This window comes from Taudactylus pleione, unplaced genomic scaffold, assembly GCF_031769625.1.
Source record: "Taudactylus pleione unplaced genomic scaffold, aTauple2 ptg001661l, whole genome shotgun sequence".
Classification (NCBI taxonomy): Eukaryota; Metazoa; Chordata; class Amphibia; order Anura; family Myobatrachidae; genus Taudactylus; species Taudactylus pleione.
In genome coordinates this window covers 327664-348665 of record NW_028286058.1, presented here as the reverse complement: position 1 = coordinate 348665, position 21002 = coordinate 327664, and the positions used below count along the sequence as shown (strand labels likewise).

General features: G+C 46.2%; 1 protein-coding gene across 1 annotated transcript in view; it reads left to right on the top strand.

Annotated features, from left to right (window-relative positions):
• The window catches only part of SOS2 (SOS Ras/Rho guanine nucleotide exchange factor 2), a 65873-nt gene extending 48167 nt beyond the window's left edge, over positions 1-17706 (top strand). The window contains exons 12-23 of the mRNA XM_088464369.1: positions 4640-4762; positions 5793-5896; positions 5978-6200; positions 6704-6823; positions 7521-7683; positions 9329-9446; positions 10637-10809; positions 11596-11712; positions 11812-12076; positions 13208-13249; positions 14050-14159; positions 14977-17706. Coding sequence (XP_088320495.1) covers positions 4640-4762; positions 5793-5896; positions 5978-6200; positions 6704-6823; positions 7521-7683; positions 9329-9446; positions 10637-10809; positions 11596-11712; positions 11812-12076; positions 13208-13249; positions 14050-14159; positions 14977-15486 — 2068 coding nt within the window. The 3' untranslated portion in view covers positions 15487-17706. The remainder of the gene's footprint in view (positions 1-4639; positions 4763-5792; positions 5897-5977; positions 6201-6703; positions 6824-7520; positions 7684-9328; positions 9447-10636; positions 10810-11595; positions 11713-11811; positions 12077-13207; positions 13250-14049; positions 14160-14976) is intronic.
• The last annotated feature ends 3296 nt before the right edge of the window (positions 17707-21002 follow it).

The following is a 21002-nucleotide window of genomic DNA, read 5'->3' as shown; positions in this document are numbered from 1 at the left end:
CGTTGCCATTGCCGTCTATCTCCTCTTTGAAGGATCCCACGGACAGGAAGGTGGAGACTTGTTTAAAGTCCATTTATTCTCTTTCCGGGGCGGTGGCTCGCCCGTCCATGGCTATCTCCTGGGTGGCTAAAGCCATTGAGGCATGGGCCAATGCCTTGGAGGATACCTTTCCTGATGAGGCTCCGGATATCCAGAGAGCGTTAGTGGGACAGATGCGGGATGCAGCTTCCTATATTGGGGAAGCGTCTTTGGATGCCAGCCTGCTCACTTCTAGGGTGTCGGCTGCAGCGGTATCTGCTCGGCGCTCCCTGTGGCTGAGGTCCTGGAGGGCTGATGCAGATTCAAAAAAGGGTCTGGAGGCCTTGCCTTTTAATGGTGATTTACTATTTGGTCCGGATTTGGACAGAATAGTGGATACTTTGGCTAAGTCCAAGTCGGCTTTTCTCCCTTCGGCCTCTGCGCCGGCTAAAGTGAGGAGCTCTGCCTTTCGGTCCTTTCGGGTTCAGGGTAAGGCCAAGGGCCAGTCCTTCCCGAGACATTCGGCGACCAAGGCCGCACCCAAGCCCAAGAAGCAGGCATGGAGTGCTCGGCGCCCTTCTTCCAAGCAGGAGGATAAGCCTGCTGCCTGATGGGACGGGCCTCTCTCTGGGGGACCCCAGAGTGGGAGGCCGACTTCTCCAATTCGCCCAGTGTTGGCACAATACCACCACGGATGCCTGGGTTCGAGAAGTAGTCTCTCAGGGGTACGCCCTGTCTTTTCGGTTCAGGCCGCCCCACCAGTTTTTTTGTACGAGTCCTTCTCTGGACAAGACCAAAGCTGGTCAGATTCAGGTAGCTATAGAATCCTTGCTACAAGCAGGGGTCATTGTTCCCGTTCCGCAGTCTCAGCGCGGGACGGGGTACTATTCTACTCTGTTTCTGGTACAGAAACCCAATGGTTCTCATCGCCCTATCCTGAATTTGAAGTCTCTGAACAGATACCTCAGAGTTCCCAGGTTCAGGATGGAAACGTTACGTTCCATCATTCTGGCGATGGAACCCGGGGATTATATGGTCTCCCTCGATATCCAGGACGCCTATCTCCATGTGCCCATAGCACCGGCACATCAGCGGTATCTGAGGTTTGCTATCCTGAACCATCACTACCAATTTCGGGCGTTGCCTTTTGGCCTTTCCACGGCTCCGAGGGTGTTCACCAAGGTGATGGCGGTTATGGCTGCCCACCTTCGGGGTCAGGGTCTACGTCTGTTGCCGTACCTGGACGATCTTCTGCTGCTGGCGAGCTCCCCGGAGGTGCTTCTTCGACATCTCCACCTGACCATTGCTTGTCTTCAAGCACACGGGTGGTTGATAAACTGGGAGAAGTCCTCCCTGATTCCATCACAGCGGATGGTTCATTTGGGAGCCCTGCTGGATTCTCGTCAGCAGCGGATTTTCCTGACTCCAGAGAAGGTCTCCTCCCTGCAGCTGCGGATACACAGTTGCCTGAGCAGTTGCCGCCTGTCGGTCCATTCAGCTATGAGAGTTCTGGGGTCCATGGTGTCGACATTCGACATGGTGGAATTTGCCCAGTTCCATTCCCGGCCCCTGCAGGGGCTGATTCTATCGGAATGGAACGGGTTACCTCACCGGATCCGCTCTCAGATGCTGGTGTTGTCCGCGGAGGTTCGGCAGTCTTTGGCTTGGTGGCTTCAGACGGTGCATCTGGTCGAGGGGCGCCCCTTTTGGATCCCGGACTGGGTCCTGCTCACGACGGATGCCAGTCTTCGGGGTTGGGGGGCAGTGACCGGCTCATTATCGCTTCAGGGTCGTTGGTCCGTGGAAGAAGCACTTCTCCCCATCAACATCCTGGAACTGCGGGCTGTGTACAGGGCCCTGCAGTCGTCCGGCCCCGCTCTTCACGGAAGGGCGGTTCAGGTGCAGTCCGACAACGCCACCACGGTGGCGTACATCAACCACCAAGGGGGAACTCGCAGTCGGGCAGCAATGTCGGAGGTGTCTCGCATTCTTGCTTGGGCGGAGTGTCACGTTCCAGCGATCTCGGCAGTCTTCATTCCCGGAGTCCTCAATTGGGAGGCGGACTTCCTCAGCCGTCACAATGTGCATCCCGGGGAATGGTCGCTTCACCCAGAGGTGTTTCAGCTACTCGTGGACAGGTGGGGGCTGCCGGAGCTGGACTTGATGGCCTCCCGTCACAATCACAAGTTGCCCGTTTACGGGTCAAGGACAAGAGACGCAGGCGCCTGTCTGGTAGACGCTCTGTCGGTGAAATGGACGTTTCACCTGGCGTATCTGTTTCCTCCGATATCCTTACTTCCTCGGGTTCTGCGGAAATTCAAGCAGGACGGCGGCACGCTCGTGCTGGTGGCTCCGGCGTGGCCCAGACGTCCTTGGTACTCCGATCTGAGGTGCCTCTCCATCGACGCTCCGTACCTTCTTCCTCAGCGTCGGGACCTGTTGTCTCAGGGGCCCTGCCTTTACCCGGATCTGGGTCGGCTGTCTTTGACGGCGTGGCTCTTGAGACAGCCGTCTTGAGGTCTAGGGGTTTCTCCAGTTCTGTGATTGGTACCATGCTTAGGGCACGCAAGCCTGCCTCCGCGCGGATTTACCACAGGGTGTGGCGCACTTATTTTCAGTGGTGTGAATCCAGAAACTATGATCCGCAGGTGTTCCGGGTTTCCAGAATCTTGGAATTTCTTCAATCGGGTTTGGACCTCGGCTTACGCCTGGCCTCTCTGAAGGTTCATGTGTCTGCTTTGTCCGTGTGGTTTCAGCGACGGATTGCTACACTGCCAGATGTTTACACCTTTTTCCAAGGTGTTCTCAGGATCCAGCCTCCCTTCGTGCCTCCGGTGGCTCCGTGGGACTTGACGGTGGTACTGAGGGTCTTGCAGGGTCCTCCTTTTGAGCCGCTTGAGTCGGTGGAGCTCAAGTGGCTGACGTTTAAGACCATTTTTCTCCTGGCAATTGCTTCGGCCAGGAGGGTTTCAGAATTGGGGGCGCTTTCCTGTCGCCCTCCTTTTCTGATTTTTCACCAGGACAGGGCAGTGCTCCGCACGCGTCCTGAGTTTTTGCCCAAAGTGGTTTCAAAGTTCCACATTAATCAGGAACTTGTTGTGCCAGCTTTTCAGTCACCTGATCTTTCGGCTGGTGAGGCTTCCTTGGATGTGGTCCGGGCACTTAGAATCTATGTGGACCGGACTGCTTCGGTTAGGAAGTCGGATTCTTTGTTTGTCCTCTTTGGTTTTCACAAGAGGGGTTGGCCTGCCAACAAGCAAACGATAGCCCGTTGGCTTCGTTCAGTTATTTGTGAGGCTTATGCGCAGGAGGGTTTACCTGTGCCAGCCTCTGTTAAGGCTCATTCCACTCGTTCTGTGGGTCCCTCTTGGGCTGCTAGACGTGGCGCCTCCGCTGTTCAGCTGTGTAAGGCGGCTACTTGGTCTTCAATTCAGACGTTTTTGAGGTTTTATGCGTTTGACACCTTCGCCTCTCAGGATGCATCCTTTGGGCGCCGGGTACTCCTTTCAGCACAGGAGCGTCCCCGCCCTTAGTTGAACTGCTTTGGGACATCCCCAAGGTCAACCCTGTGGACCCCCTATGGACCCTGAAGTAGAAAACAAGAGATATGGTAAGAACTTACCTTTGTTATCTCTGTTTCTACGAAGTCCATAGGGTCCACAGGGCGCCCGCCCTGACGCACCTGGCTTCAAATGGGCTGTGTGGCTGGTCACCGGTTTTCCGTCTCCCATTTCTGTGAGTATGGTTTCTTGTGTGTTCCAGTCTTCCTTCTCTCTGTTTAGTCTCCTCCTCCGGCCTTAGCTGCTTACCAACTGAGGTGCCTGTGGCCGGGGCGGGGTATAGAGGAGGACGGACCCAAGTGCATCCTGGGAGCAGCAAAGCTTTAACTGCGTGGTGCCCGTGGATCCAGATCCAGCTATACCCCAAGGTCAACCCTGTGGACCCTATGGACTTCGTAGAAACAGAGATAACAAAGGTAAGTTCTTACCATATCTCTTGTTATATGTAAACCACAATGGGGGTGATTCAGCGAAGGATCTCTCAGAGCTGTTTAATTCTGCGCGCTGTTAAGTCAGACTACAACCACTTAAGTCGGAGAATGCTGGTTACCGCGCCTTAAGCTGGGTGTTTAGTCGCCGTAACCCCGCATTCTTCTACTAGAGTGCCGGCCGCAAGGCTATTAGCGCCACACTAAGCCGGGAAACAGCATCACGCCCAGCACTTAAGTCTGATTTCTGCCTGCACCTTATGGAGGGTGCAAGCAGATATCCTGTAGTTGGACGTCACAGCGCGCTGAATTGAATAGCTCCGGGAACTCCTTCCTGGGGCTATTCAGCATCACGCTGAATTGAATTGCCCCCAGTGACTGCAAAATAATTTAAATAAAGAGAAAAAAATCCTTGTGTTACACTCTTCACTGCTGGTTGTTTTTATTGGGAGGTTCTGCACATACTACTGGCAGCCATTTTGTGAGCGAAGCACATATTGTACACATGCAGCAACAACTATTTCTCCAGCCCACAAATATGGCTGCCTTTACTTTTGCTGAGGTGATGCGTGCAGTTTAGTTGTTATATGTGTGTATGTGGAAATCTAATTTGTCCCTGCTGTTTTTTTTTAGGTTTGAAATACCAGATCCTGAACCCACGGAAGCAGACAGGATGGCAATAGAGAAAGGAGAGCAGCCGATCAGCGCCAACCTTAAGAGATTTAGGAAAGAATATGTTCAACCCGTGCAACTCAGGTGGGATTTCAGTTGTAGCCACCGACTGCCAGACTTAAGGCGGGTATCCACTAAACGACAGTGAAAAGACTGAACGATATCGTTATCGTTCACTACACTGCAGGGTGCCCACACTGAACGATATGTCATTCACTGCAGGCACAATCAATCATCTGCAAACATGCTGAACCTGATGATATCGTCAGGTTGACCAGCATGTTTGAACGATGATAGATGTCTAAAAGACCAAAATTTCAAACGATTATCGAACGATTTTATCATTATCGTTCAACTTTATCGTCTAGTGGATACGTTCTCCACTAGATCCAGTGGATAAGGCTGTTCTCATTTCAATATAACCCTTAATGATTGGCATAGGAGCTTCATGTCAATCTGTTCAGGCTCCATTCTGTTGCCTGCTGGGATGACAGTGGTTAGGCAGATGTTCGCACAGATTGACCTCTATGGAGAGCCGTCAGCACAGAGCTCACGCCAGTCAGCAGAACGGGTGCTGGTGTAAAGTACATTTGGTAGGGTGACGTCCTTTACGTTAAAAGGGTTTGTTTTTTCTGAACTGAGATTGCAGTATACTGTGTACATTTCTAAGTTGCTCTCTACATTCACCTTTCAATGGTTTATTTTATATACGCCAGCATGAAGTTCTGATCACATTCACTCCATGCTCTGAAAGCTCTGTGACTCCGAGCTGTCAGTTTATTAATGGACGGGAAGTAATGTTCCATCTCTGCCACCGTCCTGAGCTTTTACTGTGCGACTGCAATACTGTATATGATTCCTCTGCGTCATACAGGCAAATGTAATGATTTATAGCGCCACAGTAATGACCCGGCAGTGAGAGGAAGACAAAACACGGTCTAACGGTCCCTGATGAAATTTGGCTGTGGTGGACTAAAGCCCCCCTTTTTTGGTAGATTTATCTACCTGCGGTTTATCAAAGTCCCTGATAATCGGCGGCCTCGATTGATGGTATCAAGTCGGCAACAGAAATAAATGTTTTGTAAACGGTAATAAACGACTATGTCTCCCGCAGGGTATTAAATGTATTTCGGCACTGGGTTGAACATCATTTCTATGATTTCGAAAGAGACCCGGAGCTTCTTGACCGAATAGAATCCTTTATATCCAACGTCAAAGGTAACTTTTAGATGTAATATAGGAACCGGGCTCCCCATGACGAGATGTGGTGGTTTTATTATTCCCTTCTGTCTTTTTAAGGCAAATCCATGAAAAAATGGGTCGAGTCCATCGCCAAAATAATCAGGCGGAAGAAACAAGCGCAGGCCAATGGGATCAGCCACAATATCACCTTTGAGAGCCCCCCTCCTCCTATAGAGTGGCATATAAGCCGTGCTGGTCAGAATGATACGTTTGACCTGATGACCCTGCACCCTATAGAGATCGCCCGCCAGCTGACTCTCATAGAGTCTGATCTGTACAGGTAGGTGTCCTGGCCGCTGTCACTGAATAGAGTGATGTCCGTGAAGATACACGGTAATCTGCAGAAGCCCCTGGAGACCTGGCAGCTGTAATGACCCATTCCTGCTGGCCCAGAGGTTAGAATGCTCCCTATCCGAGACACCGCTATTCATTTCACTTCTTGGATTAAAGCGGTTGTTGGATGAAGGCGCATACATGACAACAGCGGCTGCTTCCCACCGTAGATGGGGATCGGGGGAGAGAAGTAGCTTAGGCTGGGTAAAGGTGCGTTCGTGCAAATGACGCCCTGGCAGACACATGCATGCCTGTTAAGATGTGAATCTTTTTGCACCTGCTACCAGGCTGGCACAATTGCACACTGATGGTTACTTGTAAACTAGTCGCATAGGCTGGCGATGCTGTGTACCCATTTAGCTGCCAGCTCTGTCTTAGCCCATTAGCGTGTGCGGAGTATTGCGCTGTGCCTAGAATTATTCCCTAATGAGTACGTGCTCTCCTCCTCAGGGCAGTGCAGCCCTCGGAGCTTGTAGGCAGCGTTTGGACTAAAGAAGACAAAGAAATTCATTCCCCAAACTTGCTGAAGATGATTCGTCACACGACAAACCTTACGCTATGGTTTGAAAAGTAGGTTATGCATATGTTCTGCCCGCATTGGGTCTTATTTCATTTGTGGTAACCCCCTACTCTCCAATATACTAGTGACGTCGGGGGCTACATTCTAGCCTGATACAGGTTGAGTCTCCCATATCCAAATATTCAGAAATACAGAATATTCCAAAATACAGACTTTATTTAGTGCGACTGAGATAGTGACACCTTTTGCTTTTTGATGGTTCAATGTACACAAACTTTGTTTAAGGCACAAAATTATTAAAAATATTGTATAAAATGACCTATAGGCTGTGTGTATAAGGAGTAATATACAACATATATACATTCTGTGTTTAGATTTGGGTCCCATTCCCAAGATCTTTCATTATAGTATGCAATTATTCCTAACTACGGAATATCCCGATATCCAAAATACCCCTGGTCCCAAGCATTTAGGATATGGTAGACTCAACATGTAATACCTGACCCCCCCCAAGATTAAGGAACAAGTGCTGTAGCTCATAGCATCCAATCAGATGTTAGCTTACATTTTCTAAACCACATTTTGGAATAACTGTGACATCTGATTGGTTGCCATGGGTTACAGCATCTCTTCCTGTGCACCAAGTGAATACATGTGCCCCAATATGATGAGTAATCATGATGTAAGGACAGCGGGACAGTAAGTGCCATGTGCTAAGCGTTTCATGTTTTGTTTTCCGGAGTTCAGGTGTCTTGTGGAAACTGAGAACTTTGAGGAGAGGGTGGCGGTTTTCAGTCGAATCATTGAAATCCTCCAGGTTTTTCAAGACTTGAATAATTTCAATGGCGTTTTGGAGATTGTGAGCGCAGTGAACTCCGTTCCCGTGTATCGGCTGGATCACACCTTCGAGGTTTGTTGTGCGTTCTTTGCCTCGATCACATTGAACGTGGGTGTTCATTTTCCAGGACTGGGTAGTTGGGTAGTAGAGGCTGATGGTATACACGGATTGTATTCTTTCTGCCCTGGTAATCTGGAATGTGTAATGTGGAGACATTTTCCATAGCGCTGTATGATTGGCCTACACGCAGGCAGCTTTGCAATTCCGTCATTGCTGATATGGTAATCCAGCAGGAGGCGCCACGCCTCCTGAATACATTAATGATCGGAGCTGCGTCCTCGGACACAGCATTAGGTCATCTGCATGATCCTTGGCTGTCTGAGTGACTATGGGTACAAGCAGTCCGGCCATCGCAAATCTCCAGAAGAGGCCAGGGCACCTTCGTCTGCAGACAGAGATCCTGGCCTCTCCCCCTCCCCCCCCAAAGGTGGTGACATGCCTCCGTTTATTAACTCCCCACTCCCAAATGGCAGCAGTCTGTCAATTGCTGACAATCTGCGGACGATCACGCAGGACCTGCTCTGCATATGCGCAGAACCGGGACCTGTGCACGCGCGGATTACTGACTGTCAGAAACCTGAGTACAGCCGCACGCTACCATGCGCTGCTGAATCACCCCTACTGTCTTTAATCACATTGCATTAATAGTTATACACAAGACGGATATGTCCCTGATAGTAGGAACTTACAATATAAGGGCATATAAGATTAGGAGAAGCTCACACACTATTGTAGACAGTCAAAGTTTTTTCTTATTATCTAAAATAAAAAATAAAAAAATGTGCTTGGAAGTGATTTGGATTTTGCATTTGATTCGGAGGCCTTGAATGGGGTTGCGGTACCTACTGAGGGTGTAGATAGAATCGGCTCTATTAATATTGAATAACTTGCTCAAGATAGATGTATTACAAGAGCTAAATTGTATTAAATGTAATGGGGCAAAATAAATTTGTCAAATGAAACCTGTAAATAAAGTAAAGGAGGTTATAGCCTAAAGGATAACTTCACCCAAACAAACTGCCATGAAATTGTTTTGGGTGGAGGCTTAATCGTCTGTGGCGCCAATCTGCCGGGTTTCCCTGAAGGCTGCAATGGTTCCGAAGTGACTCCTCTCTGCTGCTAAGTTTGGCCAATTAAAGGCAGTGGAGGGTAAGTCCCTTCCCCAATAACTTGCTATTCGCATGAGGAGGGGGCATAGGCAGCACCGCACCATTGCAGCACTATACAGATTGGAACCTAGAATGTAGGCGAAACCCGCAAATGCCCCCAAAAACTACGTTTTAAGTCATGGGTGGTATTCTTCATTAAAGAATCACTTCTATGATAGTGTAGCTGTTGAAAAATAGTGGTATTTTAAAATGGTATTAAAGGAAACATTCTTTGAAGCAAGACACCACAGATGCGAAGTTCCACGTAACTAGCACGTGGCCGCGGTTTCATGCCGCTCCAGAAATACCGCTGTAATAAAATGGAAAGACGACACCAGAAGAACAACTAGTTGAAGGCAAAAGAAGGCGTTATTCTACAATGTAGATGGTGTACAGTAAGGTGATATATGGCATTAGACACACGAGGAGCTGGCATAGTACGGTTTCCATGCAATCACGTTGCTCCCAGCTTGCTTGTTACAGACGTTGTTGCACCGATCTCTCCACAGGCATTACAGGAAAGGAAGAAGAAGATCCTAGATGAAGCAGTGGAGCTTAGTCAGGATCACTTCAAGAAATACTTGGCAAAACTCAAGTCAATCAACCCACCTTGCGTGCCTTTTTTTGGTAAGTGCCTCTGGACCCTTCCCTCTTCATTATACTGTAATAGTGGGCCTCATTCGGAGATGTATTCACAACCGATGGTTTATGTACATCTCCGATGTTAGAAGATAGCGGAGGATTTGTACTGCGCATGTGCCGGCCTTCCTCAGCAAGATCTCTCGCAGTTCTCTAAAGCCGGAGCCTGACTGACAAGCTGCAGCCCTTTGGGAGCTGATGGAGCCGGCCTTTGTTCCCAGGAAACGTGAGCTCATCGCCTCCGTTTTCTGGGAGTGCCGGGGCCAGAGCCTGCTGCTTCTGACGCCAACTTCCTGCCCCCGGCTGCGCAGGCCTGTTGCCCATTCTGAGTAAGCTTAGGCTTATTCAACGAGTGATTACTACCAAGCCAGTCAGGGAGTAAGAGCCAAGAGAGCTATGTTTATCAGACCTCTTGTCGGGATCGGTAAGATCCAGACAGGTAAGTATTTAAACTATTACTAACCTAACCCCCCCTCCTAGCCCTCCCATAGGGTTGTCTAACCCTAACCCCTCCCTTCCTCGCAGCCTAAACCGAAGTCTCCCGGGGGGCTGCCTAACCCTAGCCTTACCCTCCTGGGAAGGGGTGCCTGACCCTAAGTCGTTCACCACCACCACCCCCCCAGGGCTGTCTGCGCCCAGCTTACCTTCGATCGGTATGCCGGGCTCCTGGCGTAGGTAAAATGACAGGCGTCGGGTTTTCGACGCCTGTCATTCGATCCCTGCCGGGATTAAACAGTCAGGAAGCCGGCGGTCGGCATTTCAACCGTCTGCTTCCTGACTGCATCCCCTCTTGCCACATGCCCCATCGGGCACCGATCCCCCATCATGTATGAATAAAAAAAGGCAGCGTTCCCTTAACATTTACCTGAGGCTGCCTGTGGAGGCAGCCATTTTATGGGCTGAGCCAGTATACATGCAGCCTTTCCTTTCTTGGGAAAACCATTAAGATCATTTGGCCAAGTTCTGCTGGATAATCTTGACTCATTTTTTGTGGTGAGCGATATTTTCATGTTCTGATTCGCAGTGTTTCTATGGTCGTTCGTAGATAGCTGAACCGGCCCCTTAGTGTGAGGACGGGACGGTACTGCGAGGGGTCACAGTGACCTTTTACATAGAAGACTTTCTAGAACCTTTTTTTGTCAGATACTTATATATCCGTGTACTTTTCTGTATTTTAGGAATATATTTAACAAATATACTGAAAACCGAAGAAGGGAATCCAGACTTTCTGAAGAGACACGGGAAGGAATTAATCAATTTCAGCAAAAGGCGAAAAGTGGCTGAAATAACAGGGGAGATTCAGCAGTACCAGAACCAGCCTTATTGTTTGCGGACTGAGACGGATATCCAGGTACGCATCAAGGAATGTCGCACATTTAGTAGTCAGTCAGATTCAGGGGGAGATTTATCAAATCTTGGAGAGAGAAAGTACCAACCAATCAGCTCCTAACAGTCATTTTGCTAGCACTGCCTGTAAAATGACAGAAGCTGATTGGGTTGGTACTTTATCTCTCTCCAAGATTTGATAAATCTCTCTTCTGTCATTTGTCATGTCCTATATGTATTTCTGTACATAGGTATTGGGGTGTATTTTGGAAGAAGACCTTTTTTCTGGCCTGCCTTCCCGAATACAGCAGTGTGTCACCTCTGTTTTACGGGAGTGCCGGGGCCAGGGTTATCTACTAACAGTGCAGTAACCACTAGCAACTAATTAAAGGTGATTTTTCTTTAACTTGCATTAGATTAGTTGTCCTCTTACAAAGAGCAAACAGCGATGGCTGCCAACGAAACAAACACACACTCGGACACGGCGTGTTATGTGATGGCAGATGTGGGAGGGGATGATTTTCCAGTGCGGTCAGAGCTCAGAGGGGTGTTCCAAAGGGTCTCTGCTCACTACATCATGAGCCATGTGACTGGCTGCCATTGTAGATCATAAATCACTGATAGCAGCCTGAAGAAACAAACCAAGGAAAAACAGTATTTATCAAGCTGCTTCTTAGAGCCTGCCAAAGTCATTTATGTTACAATTGCAAAAAAATAACCATCTGATTTTTTTAATTTTCATTTAGTATTTAGCAGGATTGCTGCTTGAAGTGTTTCTAAGGATAACACTATTCTATGTCTTCATTTGCAGCGGTTCTTTGAGAACCTGAACCCTATGGGGAACACTGCTGAAAAAGATTTCACCGACTATTTGTTCAACAAATCGCAAGAGATTGAGCCTCGGGGTTGCAAACAGCCTCCCAGATTTGTGCGTATAGCTCGTGCCTCCATGGGCCTTGAATATCGATCTAAATCAGTCCACGGTGGAAAAAAATTATTTCATTCATGTGTCTTCTCTTTGTTGCAGCCACGGAAAACCGCCTACCCGTTGAAGTCTCCAGGTATAAGACCCAATAGCGGGAGGCACCTGTCCTCGTCCGGCACGCTCCGCGGACATCCCACCCCTCTGGAGAGAGAGCCGTACAAGATCAGCTTTAGCAGGATCACCGAATCAGAACGCGAATCTACAACATCTCCACCTATTTCCCCCAACACTCCATCGACCCCTCCTGTGTCTGCGTCGTCCTCTGATCTCAGCGTATTTTTAGAACTTGATCTGAACTGTTCTTTCAGTAAGTATTTACTGCGTTCCGTTACATCGGCTCTAAGCAAACACCTCTAAAAGGCACTTTCGCACTTTACATTACAGCCCGTCACTTAAAAAAACAAAAACCTAAATCTGTAATAGTCGATTTGAAGGCCCCAATGATAAATGACCCAAAAAAAATTCCTAAGTCGCACACTTTGGCGAAAAATGACCGTGCAATTTTGGGTGAGAAAAAAAAACAACAACCTTTGAAAATAGTTTTAATGTATTGGGTCTGATTTTTCGGGGGACGGTATGGATGTGTGAAGTATTTTAAACATTGCACGCAGTCGCAGCAGGCGTTTTTTTTCCGGTTTTTAAAATTGTGTTTGTACGACACGAAAATATACTTGCACCCATTTTAACGCACCCCCAATTTACGGGGAACAGTAATTTCCTGGAAAAATTATTGCTTCCTATCATGTTCAACGTTTGGTTTTTTTTCACCCAAAATTGTGCAGTCGTTTTTCGCCAAAGTGCGCAACTTAAGAAATTTCTTGGGGGTAATTTATCATTAGGGGGTGTCCAAAGGGTTCTGAAAGAAATCCCCACATTTTTAGCAAAAAATAGGGATTTTGCATTTTTTATCGCCTTGTCTGGGATGGAGAAAACTTATCTCCAGTTGTTTTTTGCCAATTGCATTTTCGCCTGTATTTTGGCAAAAATATCGCCTTTTTTTGCGATAAAAAACGTCTGTTTTCGCTTATGGTGAAAAAAACTTTCGTTTATCGCCGCTAATTGAATACGGCCCTTAGCTGTAGTCCTTTTCCCATAATACTTTTCTGTCCATGGGGGAGATGTGTCAAGACATGGAGAGAAGTTGCCCAAAGCTACCGTTCAGCTTCTAACAGTCATTATCTAGCACAGTCTATGAAATGACAGAAGCTGATTGGTTGTTTTAGGCAAGTACCCCCACTGTATCTCTCTATAAGGCGTGATACATCTCCTCGCATGTGTCATGTTCCTCTCCAGTTCTGTTGCCCATTGCTTGGTAAGCACTTCAGTTATAGTGAAAGGATGTTAACGTTTTGGAGAAATATTAATATTCCTTTACCTTCAACATTGTATCAAACGTCACACCTCAATGCAAATGATTAAATATCCCTGTCTTTAACAGGTAGCAACAGCATCTTTGCGCCAGTACTTCTGCCAAATTCCAGTAAGTATATTGAGGATTTTTTTTTATCCCCCTTTAAAACAGTCCTGAAATTGCACAGAATTTATGGTCCTAGAATGTACTAATTATGGGTATGGCGTAGAATTGGAAGAACATTTAAAATTGAAATTTTTAGTAAAAAGAAACTTCTTTCTGTGAGTGTAGTTAGTAGCATGAGGATTTTAATAATAAAATAAGAATAGAATTTCCATTGAATACAGCAGCAGGTTAGATATATGCACATTGGAATCCATTGTATCTGCCCAGCATATTTGTTCTCTAAAGGGAAATACAAATACACCAATCTCCCGGGACTATACGGAACCCGGAACGTGGACGTTCCCTTTAGAGGCTCCTGCTGTTCCTCGTTACAGTTTCATCTGTTGTTTTCAGGCCTGGGAGATTGTACTGAGAATGGCCATTCATTTACACTTATGCTAGATACTTCACCAATTTCTTTATAAAACTCAGGGCATTGGACACTGTGCAAACCTGTACTGTAACTAGCAACCAATCAGATTTAGACAATCACTTTTTAAAAAAAAAAATTGGACATTTACATTCTTATACGTCTGATCCTAAATTATTTGATATGAAGGTATTGTAGTTACCAGTGTTCTGTAACAGATAGGACTGAACTGCTAGAGAATTCCTACTTTTATCACATTTTCATAAATTTGTGGTACAGGAAGAAATGGACCAATACAGTTAGCACCAACATTCACAAAGTATATTTGCAATAATATGTATGTATGTATGTATGTATGTATATATAATATATATGTGTTTCATTTCATTTCCAGAGTCTTTCTTCAGTTCTTGCAATAGTCTGCACAGGTTGAGTGAAGAGCCTCTGCTGCCTCCTCCTTTGCCTCCACGCAAGAAGGTGGATCAGGATACTTCCAGCCTCACGGTACGTGCAATATTCTGCCTCTTGGTGGCAGCATAAATAAGCAGCTTCACCGCTATATAGCTTATGTTGTATTATGAAAAGCAGCTGCATATTTGCATCGGTTACAGATGTGTCCAAACATCCCCTCTTGGCGTGCCAGGTCCCATGCAACTCTGCTAGCGCCAGCAAAATTATGAGCCATGGGCACACCTTTCATGCTGGGAACCTCATGAAACAGCTAATGATAACCATATTGGGAATCCCTTTATTCGCCCTCCCCTTAACACCTTAGTTTTTTTGTCTTTTGCCACTACCCATACCTCTCTGCATAACCTAATACCGACCCTTCCCAGACCCAGCCAATTCTGCAAGCATTGCTCAATGTAAACGTAAAAAAAGGGTGAGATTCCATTTTAGGTGTGGGTCACATGGTGCCTCTGGAGCAGTCAGGTGAAGGCACTTTGTGGCCGGTGACATCCGGTTATTTGCCCTCACATCACAGGTATTGGCACTGTCGTGGCACTGTCTCCTGCCCTGCTGTGTGCAGCCCAACATTGTGGTGGAATCTCCTCCAAATATCTGGTTATTGTACCAAGAGGTTACACTCTTTAATACATTTCAGTTATGTTATAGTTCATGTAGTTGTTCTCTGTATAATATGATAATCTTACTGCCATCACTTTGTAATTATATCATCTAAATTTTAAATCAAGAGTGTTTTTTTTATATATATATATAATTGTTGTAGTGATTTATTTGATACCTTTATGATGTGTGTGCATATTATATCTACGTACCTCTCTGGACCTACACTTATTGCACTTTTCGCCTTATCCAGGGACATTCTAGACCAGACGAGGAACCACCCGCCATTCCACCCAGATTGCCTCCACCTCCAAAGATCCAGCCCAGAGTCCCTGCTTACACTGGGCCCTTTGATGGACCTCTACACAGCCCGCCTCCCCCTCCACCGAGGGATCCGCTTCCTGACACACCACCGCCAGTCCCGCAGCGGCCTCCAGAACACTTTATAAACTGCCCCTTGAATCTTCAGCCTCCACCCCTGGGACGTCTCCACCGAGAGCAGGAATGGTTCAGGGAGGTCAACACGGTTCCGAACTCTCCCAGTACCCCTCCCAGCACCCCGTCTCCACGTGTCCTGCGACGCTGCTGCGGGCTTAGCGCCAGTCACAACAACCTCTTTCAGTCCGCAGCTCCCCCGGTTCCACCCAGGCAGAACTCCAGTCCTCAGCTACCAAAACTGCCTCCAAAGACTTACAAAAGGGAGATATCCCACCCACCTTTGCACAGACTAACCTTATTGGAAAATTCAGAAAGTCCGCAATGACGACAGCCATAACAGTCCTTAACACTGGATACGGATCAGCTAATGGACTCTTCACTTTCTTTGTGTTTTTTTTTTTTTTCTTTTTTAATTTATTTTGGAAAAGGCACTGTACGTTCACTTTTAACCCATTCTCTGCCACAGAGGGGTTAACGATAGCGCTCTTTTAAAGTGCTACGGAGTAAAAGAGCAAGCGCAGGAATGAAGTCCATGGGGGGGGAAGGGGACTGTTTCAACACACTACGGCCTTCAAACACTGAAACAGCGTGTTACTGCCTCAGGTGAAAATGTGTCCTGGCCTTTTGGACACACATTGCTTATCCAGAGCTTTTTCATTTTGTTACTTTATTTTTTTCCTGCACTGTACCCTCCGACAGACCAAATCGGTGAGACGTCCGTTATACACACGGAACCACATCATTATTTGGAAATACTGTTTTTTGTTTTTTTAAGAGGGATATTTTGTTATGTTTATTTAAAGCACTAGTGGCCTATTTATTTCCAACCCCTGAACCGGGATGTACAGCGTCAACGAACCGCCTTAGGGATCATTAAGTTAAATCATTCCACTTGGCTCTTTTATTGCTGGATCCTAATAGATCCTGCAGAGGACCGTGCTGGGGCCTTTCCAAAGTGAAGGTGTTACAGTCTACCTGGCGCCTGCAAACAGCCCGGGCAGCCAGTACGCGGGAGAATACGGCCCCATAGATTCATTAGGAAGCAATGATGGCAATGAGAAGCACAGTGCCTCAGCTGTATCACTGCTTCCTAGGGAATCAGAAGTCTGTCTTATTATATCTCCGCTGGCTGCAGCTGGCTCTCTTTACAGGAGCGTTTACCGACCGCCGGACGTCAACAAAGAGAGCCTATAGCAAGAAAGCAAGTTTTCATATAGAAACGATGTGCACTACAAGTTTACTTGTTCACAAACACTACCTAACATAATAAATAGCTACTGGATCTGGAAAGATTAGTATTAAGCATGCAGCATAATCAGATGTGCCTTTTTCCTTTTATTTTAGCAGGTAAAAGCCAGATTGGGCTCATCAGTTGCCTTTTTTTATTCATTATTTTTATTTCGAGCTCTCCGCTATCGGCCGCGAATGTACTCACTATCAGGTGCGTGTGTTTGGGGACTGGCAGAGGCAATATCCCAGCTCCTTCAGCCATGTAACAACTATTTTCCCTCAGTAAGTCCTTAAACAGTCAATTTCACTTATTTTCTCAAGAATGTCTTAAGCTGCCATGCAGTGCTTTACCGCACAGGGCGAACAAAATCGGCAAAATGTTTGGTAGTCTTGTTAAAAAAAAAAAAAAAAGTCGCAAAGCAAAAAAAGTTAAAGCACAATATTCTCAATAAGGTCCCATGTCATGTTCTCTCCAAAATCTTATCACCAACGTACCTTATGCACAGAATTTGCAAATGCCACGAAAATGGATTCAAAAAAATAATAATACTCAAATATTCCATTATTCCTCTTATATAGATTTATTTTGTAGTGTAGTTGATATCAAAGATCCAACTTTGGAGGTGTCGCCTACACCGTCCATGGATGCGCCATGTAATAGAACGGACTGATAGTAAGAAGATATTATCCGTTAGGTGCTCACGACGTCACTGACGAGCAGAGGGAACATGTATGTTGTCTACACTCTTGAACATGCAACCTGTGTACAATCTCACCTGTCACGGTGCATGCCCCAATGCAAAGGGGGAGGGGGGGGTTGTTGCCAAAATCACGGCACGTTCGGATAAAGTGAAGGAAAACAGTTTTGTGGTTAAAAATAGTTTTTAGACTGATATAGCCTGGTATGTTCTATACCCAGTGACAGCTATTCCGGATGGATCTTTTGCCCACCTAGTGTATAGAACTATGGTGGATCTCAGCTGATGCATGTGGAAGGAAAACGCACGAACCTTGTGCGAGCTCAACCGAACCAGAACAAATAAGTGTTCCCCATTCTGATTAATCCGATATTCATAGCGATGGTATAAGTTAGCGGTCGCCTAAGGTTAGGCTCCTCGTTAAATCTGCAAGCTGATTCGTAAACTTTTTTTTTTTTTTTTAACTGAGCCTCTAATGACGATGGTGTGGGATGTCACATGACTTATCAGGTTTCAGCAGTGTTTGTACAGATGTCCACGAGCCACGTTTATTTCCTGTTCTGTGGCCTTTTACTGTGCTTTGTATCTGTGTTCTTAACAGATGTAATAAATTTACAGTAGTCTTAATCCTATGGATAATGTGTTTCCTCGGATACGTTTGTGTCGCGTGAAGGTATGAGACGTGGTCTGTATGGGGTAATTGTAAGCGATGGGTACATGTCGCCTGCACGCACTCCGTGCAGCCAAGGTGTACATGTGAATCAGCCCTTCTGAAAAGGACAAGAGGACAATTTGCTGATAGTAACCAGATTCTGACTATCCGTTTATATATTTAATTTGATAAATGATGGCTGCAATCTGATTGGCTACTATAGGCAACGCCTCCATTTGTCCTGTTAGGAGTTTAATATACCCCTAAGAGCCAAGTGGGACATGCTGGATGGTTTCTCAACTGGTATGTCCTCTCTGGGGCAGTGCAGCGCCCATGGTGAATGACTGGAAGGACATTATCATAATGAGGGGGTTATAGATGAGGAGGACATTATCATAATGAGGGGGTTATAGATGGGGAGGACATTATCATAATGAGGGGGTTATAGATGGGGAGGACATTATCATAATGAGGGGGTTATAGATGGGGAGGACATTATCATAATGAGGGGGTTATAGATGGGGAGGACATTATCATAATGAGGGGGTTATAGATGGGGAGGACATTATCATAATGAGGGGGTTATAGATGGGGAGGACATTATCATAATGAGGGGGTTATAGATGGGGAGGACATTATCATAATGAGGGGGTTATAGATGGGGAGGACATTATCATAATGAGGGGGTTATAGATGAGGAGGACATTATCATAATGAGGGGGTTATAGATGGGGAGGACATTATCATAATGAGGGGGTTATAGATGGGGAGGACATTATCATAATGAGGGGGTTATAGATGAGGAGGACATTATCATAATGAGGGGGTTATAGATGGGGAGGACATTATCTGAAGAAAAACCTGAAGAAAAGACAAAGTGGGAGTTGTCCTTTAACATGTAATTATAGGGCTCTAACCTATTTTTTTTCTATTTGTCTAATGTACATATTAGGAAATGTATACAATTGTTATATTAACATTTATTTGTATATATATCTCAGTATAATTCACAGAGCTGAACAATTGGGAACAAAGTGATAAAACAAGACTAGTTATTCACAAGCAAAACTAATGGTGCGTACACACGGTACGATCTGTACCAACGACTTCAAAGATCTCTTTCTAATGGTGCGTACACACGGTACGATCTGTACCAACGACGACTTCAAAGATCTCTTTCTAATGGTGCGTACACACGGTACGATCTGTACCGACGACTTCAAAGATCTCTTTCTAATGGTGCGTACACACGGTACGATCTGTACCAACGACGACTTCAAAGATCTCTTTCTAATGGTGCGTACACAAGGTACGATCTGTACCGACGACTTCAAAGATCTCTTTCTAATGGTGCGTACACAAGGTATGATCTGTACCAACGACGACTTCAAAGATCTCTTTCTAATGGTGCGTACACACGGTACGATCTGTACCGACGACTTCAAAGATCTCTTTCTAATGGTGCGTACACACAGTACGATCTGTACCGACGACTTCAAAGATCTCTTTCTAATGGTGCGTACACACGGTACGATCTGTACCGACGACTTCAAAGATCTCTTTCTAATGGTGCGTACACACGGTACGATCTGTACCAACGACGACTTCAAAGATCTCTTTCTAATGGTGCGTACACACGGTACGATCTGTACCAACGACGACTTCAAAGATCTCTTTCTAATGGTGCGTACACACGGTACGATCTGTACCAACGATGACTTCAAAGATCTCTTTCTAATGGTGCGTACACACGGTACGATCTGTACCAACGACGACTTCAAAGATCTCTTTCTAATGGTGCGTACACACGGTACGATCTGTACCAACGACGACTTCAAAGATCTCTTTCTAATGGTGCGTACACACGGTACGATCTGTACCAACGACGACTTCAAAGATCTCTTTCTAATGGTGCGTACACACGGTACGATCTGTACCAACGACGACTTCAAAGATCTCTTTCTAATGGTGCGTACACACGGTACGATCTGTACCAACGACGACTTCAAAGATCTCTTTCTAATGGTGCGTACACACGGTACGATCTGTACCAACGACTTGAAAGATCTCTTTCTAATGGTGCGTACACACGGTACGATCAGTCAGCGATAACACTGACTGATCTCCCTGCACCTTCCTGGTGTGCTGGATGATCGATATCGATCATCCAGCACACCACCAACGATGGGCCAGCGTTGATCGCGGGTCCCTATGTAACCTGGTCGATATCGACCAGGTTGGCCTGCATGCACGGCCGATGGACGTTATCGTCCATTCGTGCATTGCTGGTCGTTTGAGGGTTGGAAGACACCAAAACATAAACGATATGAACGTTATGTCGTGCATTTTTATGGTAACGTGTGTACGCACCAAAATAGTTCTTTGAAAGATATCGTTCAGTGAAGTCATCATGCCACATCTCTGAACAGGCAAAGTTGACGATATCGTGCAAGTTGGCCTGCCTGTACGGGCGATCATAGATATCGTTCATGCAGGAACGCGCATTGTTGGTCGTTCACAACATGAACGATGTTGGGCGATATAGTTATTTTTCATATCGTTCATAGATATCGTACCATGTGTACGCACCTCAAGATATTGACACCCAATAAAGGAAATGTAAAGCTACAATTAGGGACAATACAGAGGTGTAAGAGAGGGGCAGACACTTCAGTATGGACCAGATTCAGCTTAAATAATAAACTTAAATGAACATTTGATACAATAGCACACCCACTGTTTATGGCCCTGTGTGCTAAACCTGGGACAGGGAATGCTGGGGTCAGTAGTTCCACAGCAGCTGGAGAGCTACACTTAGCATACTCCAGTACTAAAGTTACCCTTGCCTTTGCTAGATATAGCTGCAAGGACAGTATAACACAATATGGAACTGAGCAGCGTGCAACACACGCAGTATGTGACAGCCTTCACAAATACAGGTAGATGTGAAGTCCATTTAGCCCCCTATACACCAGTATTCCAGGGTTATAGGTAAAGGTATAAGCTGAAAGTAGAGAGAAAAAACAGCAGCGCTAGCACAAGTCACATACAATGGAGATTATAAAATATAACTGCAGTAAAGTATTATGTAAGAGTGCTGATTGAAAAGTACTGAGACTGCCTCTGTCTTTCTGTCCCATAGGTGGTAATGCTATGCTGGTTATTGCGCCGTAGTCTTCATTGTTTGGTCACACCGAGTGGAAGATCTTCACACGTTTCGTCATGACGGATGAGGAAGACAAGTCTGTGAGATTACATCAG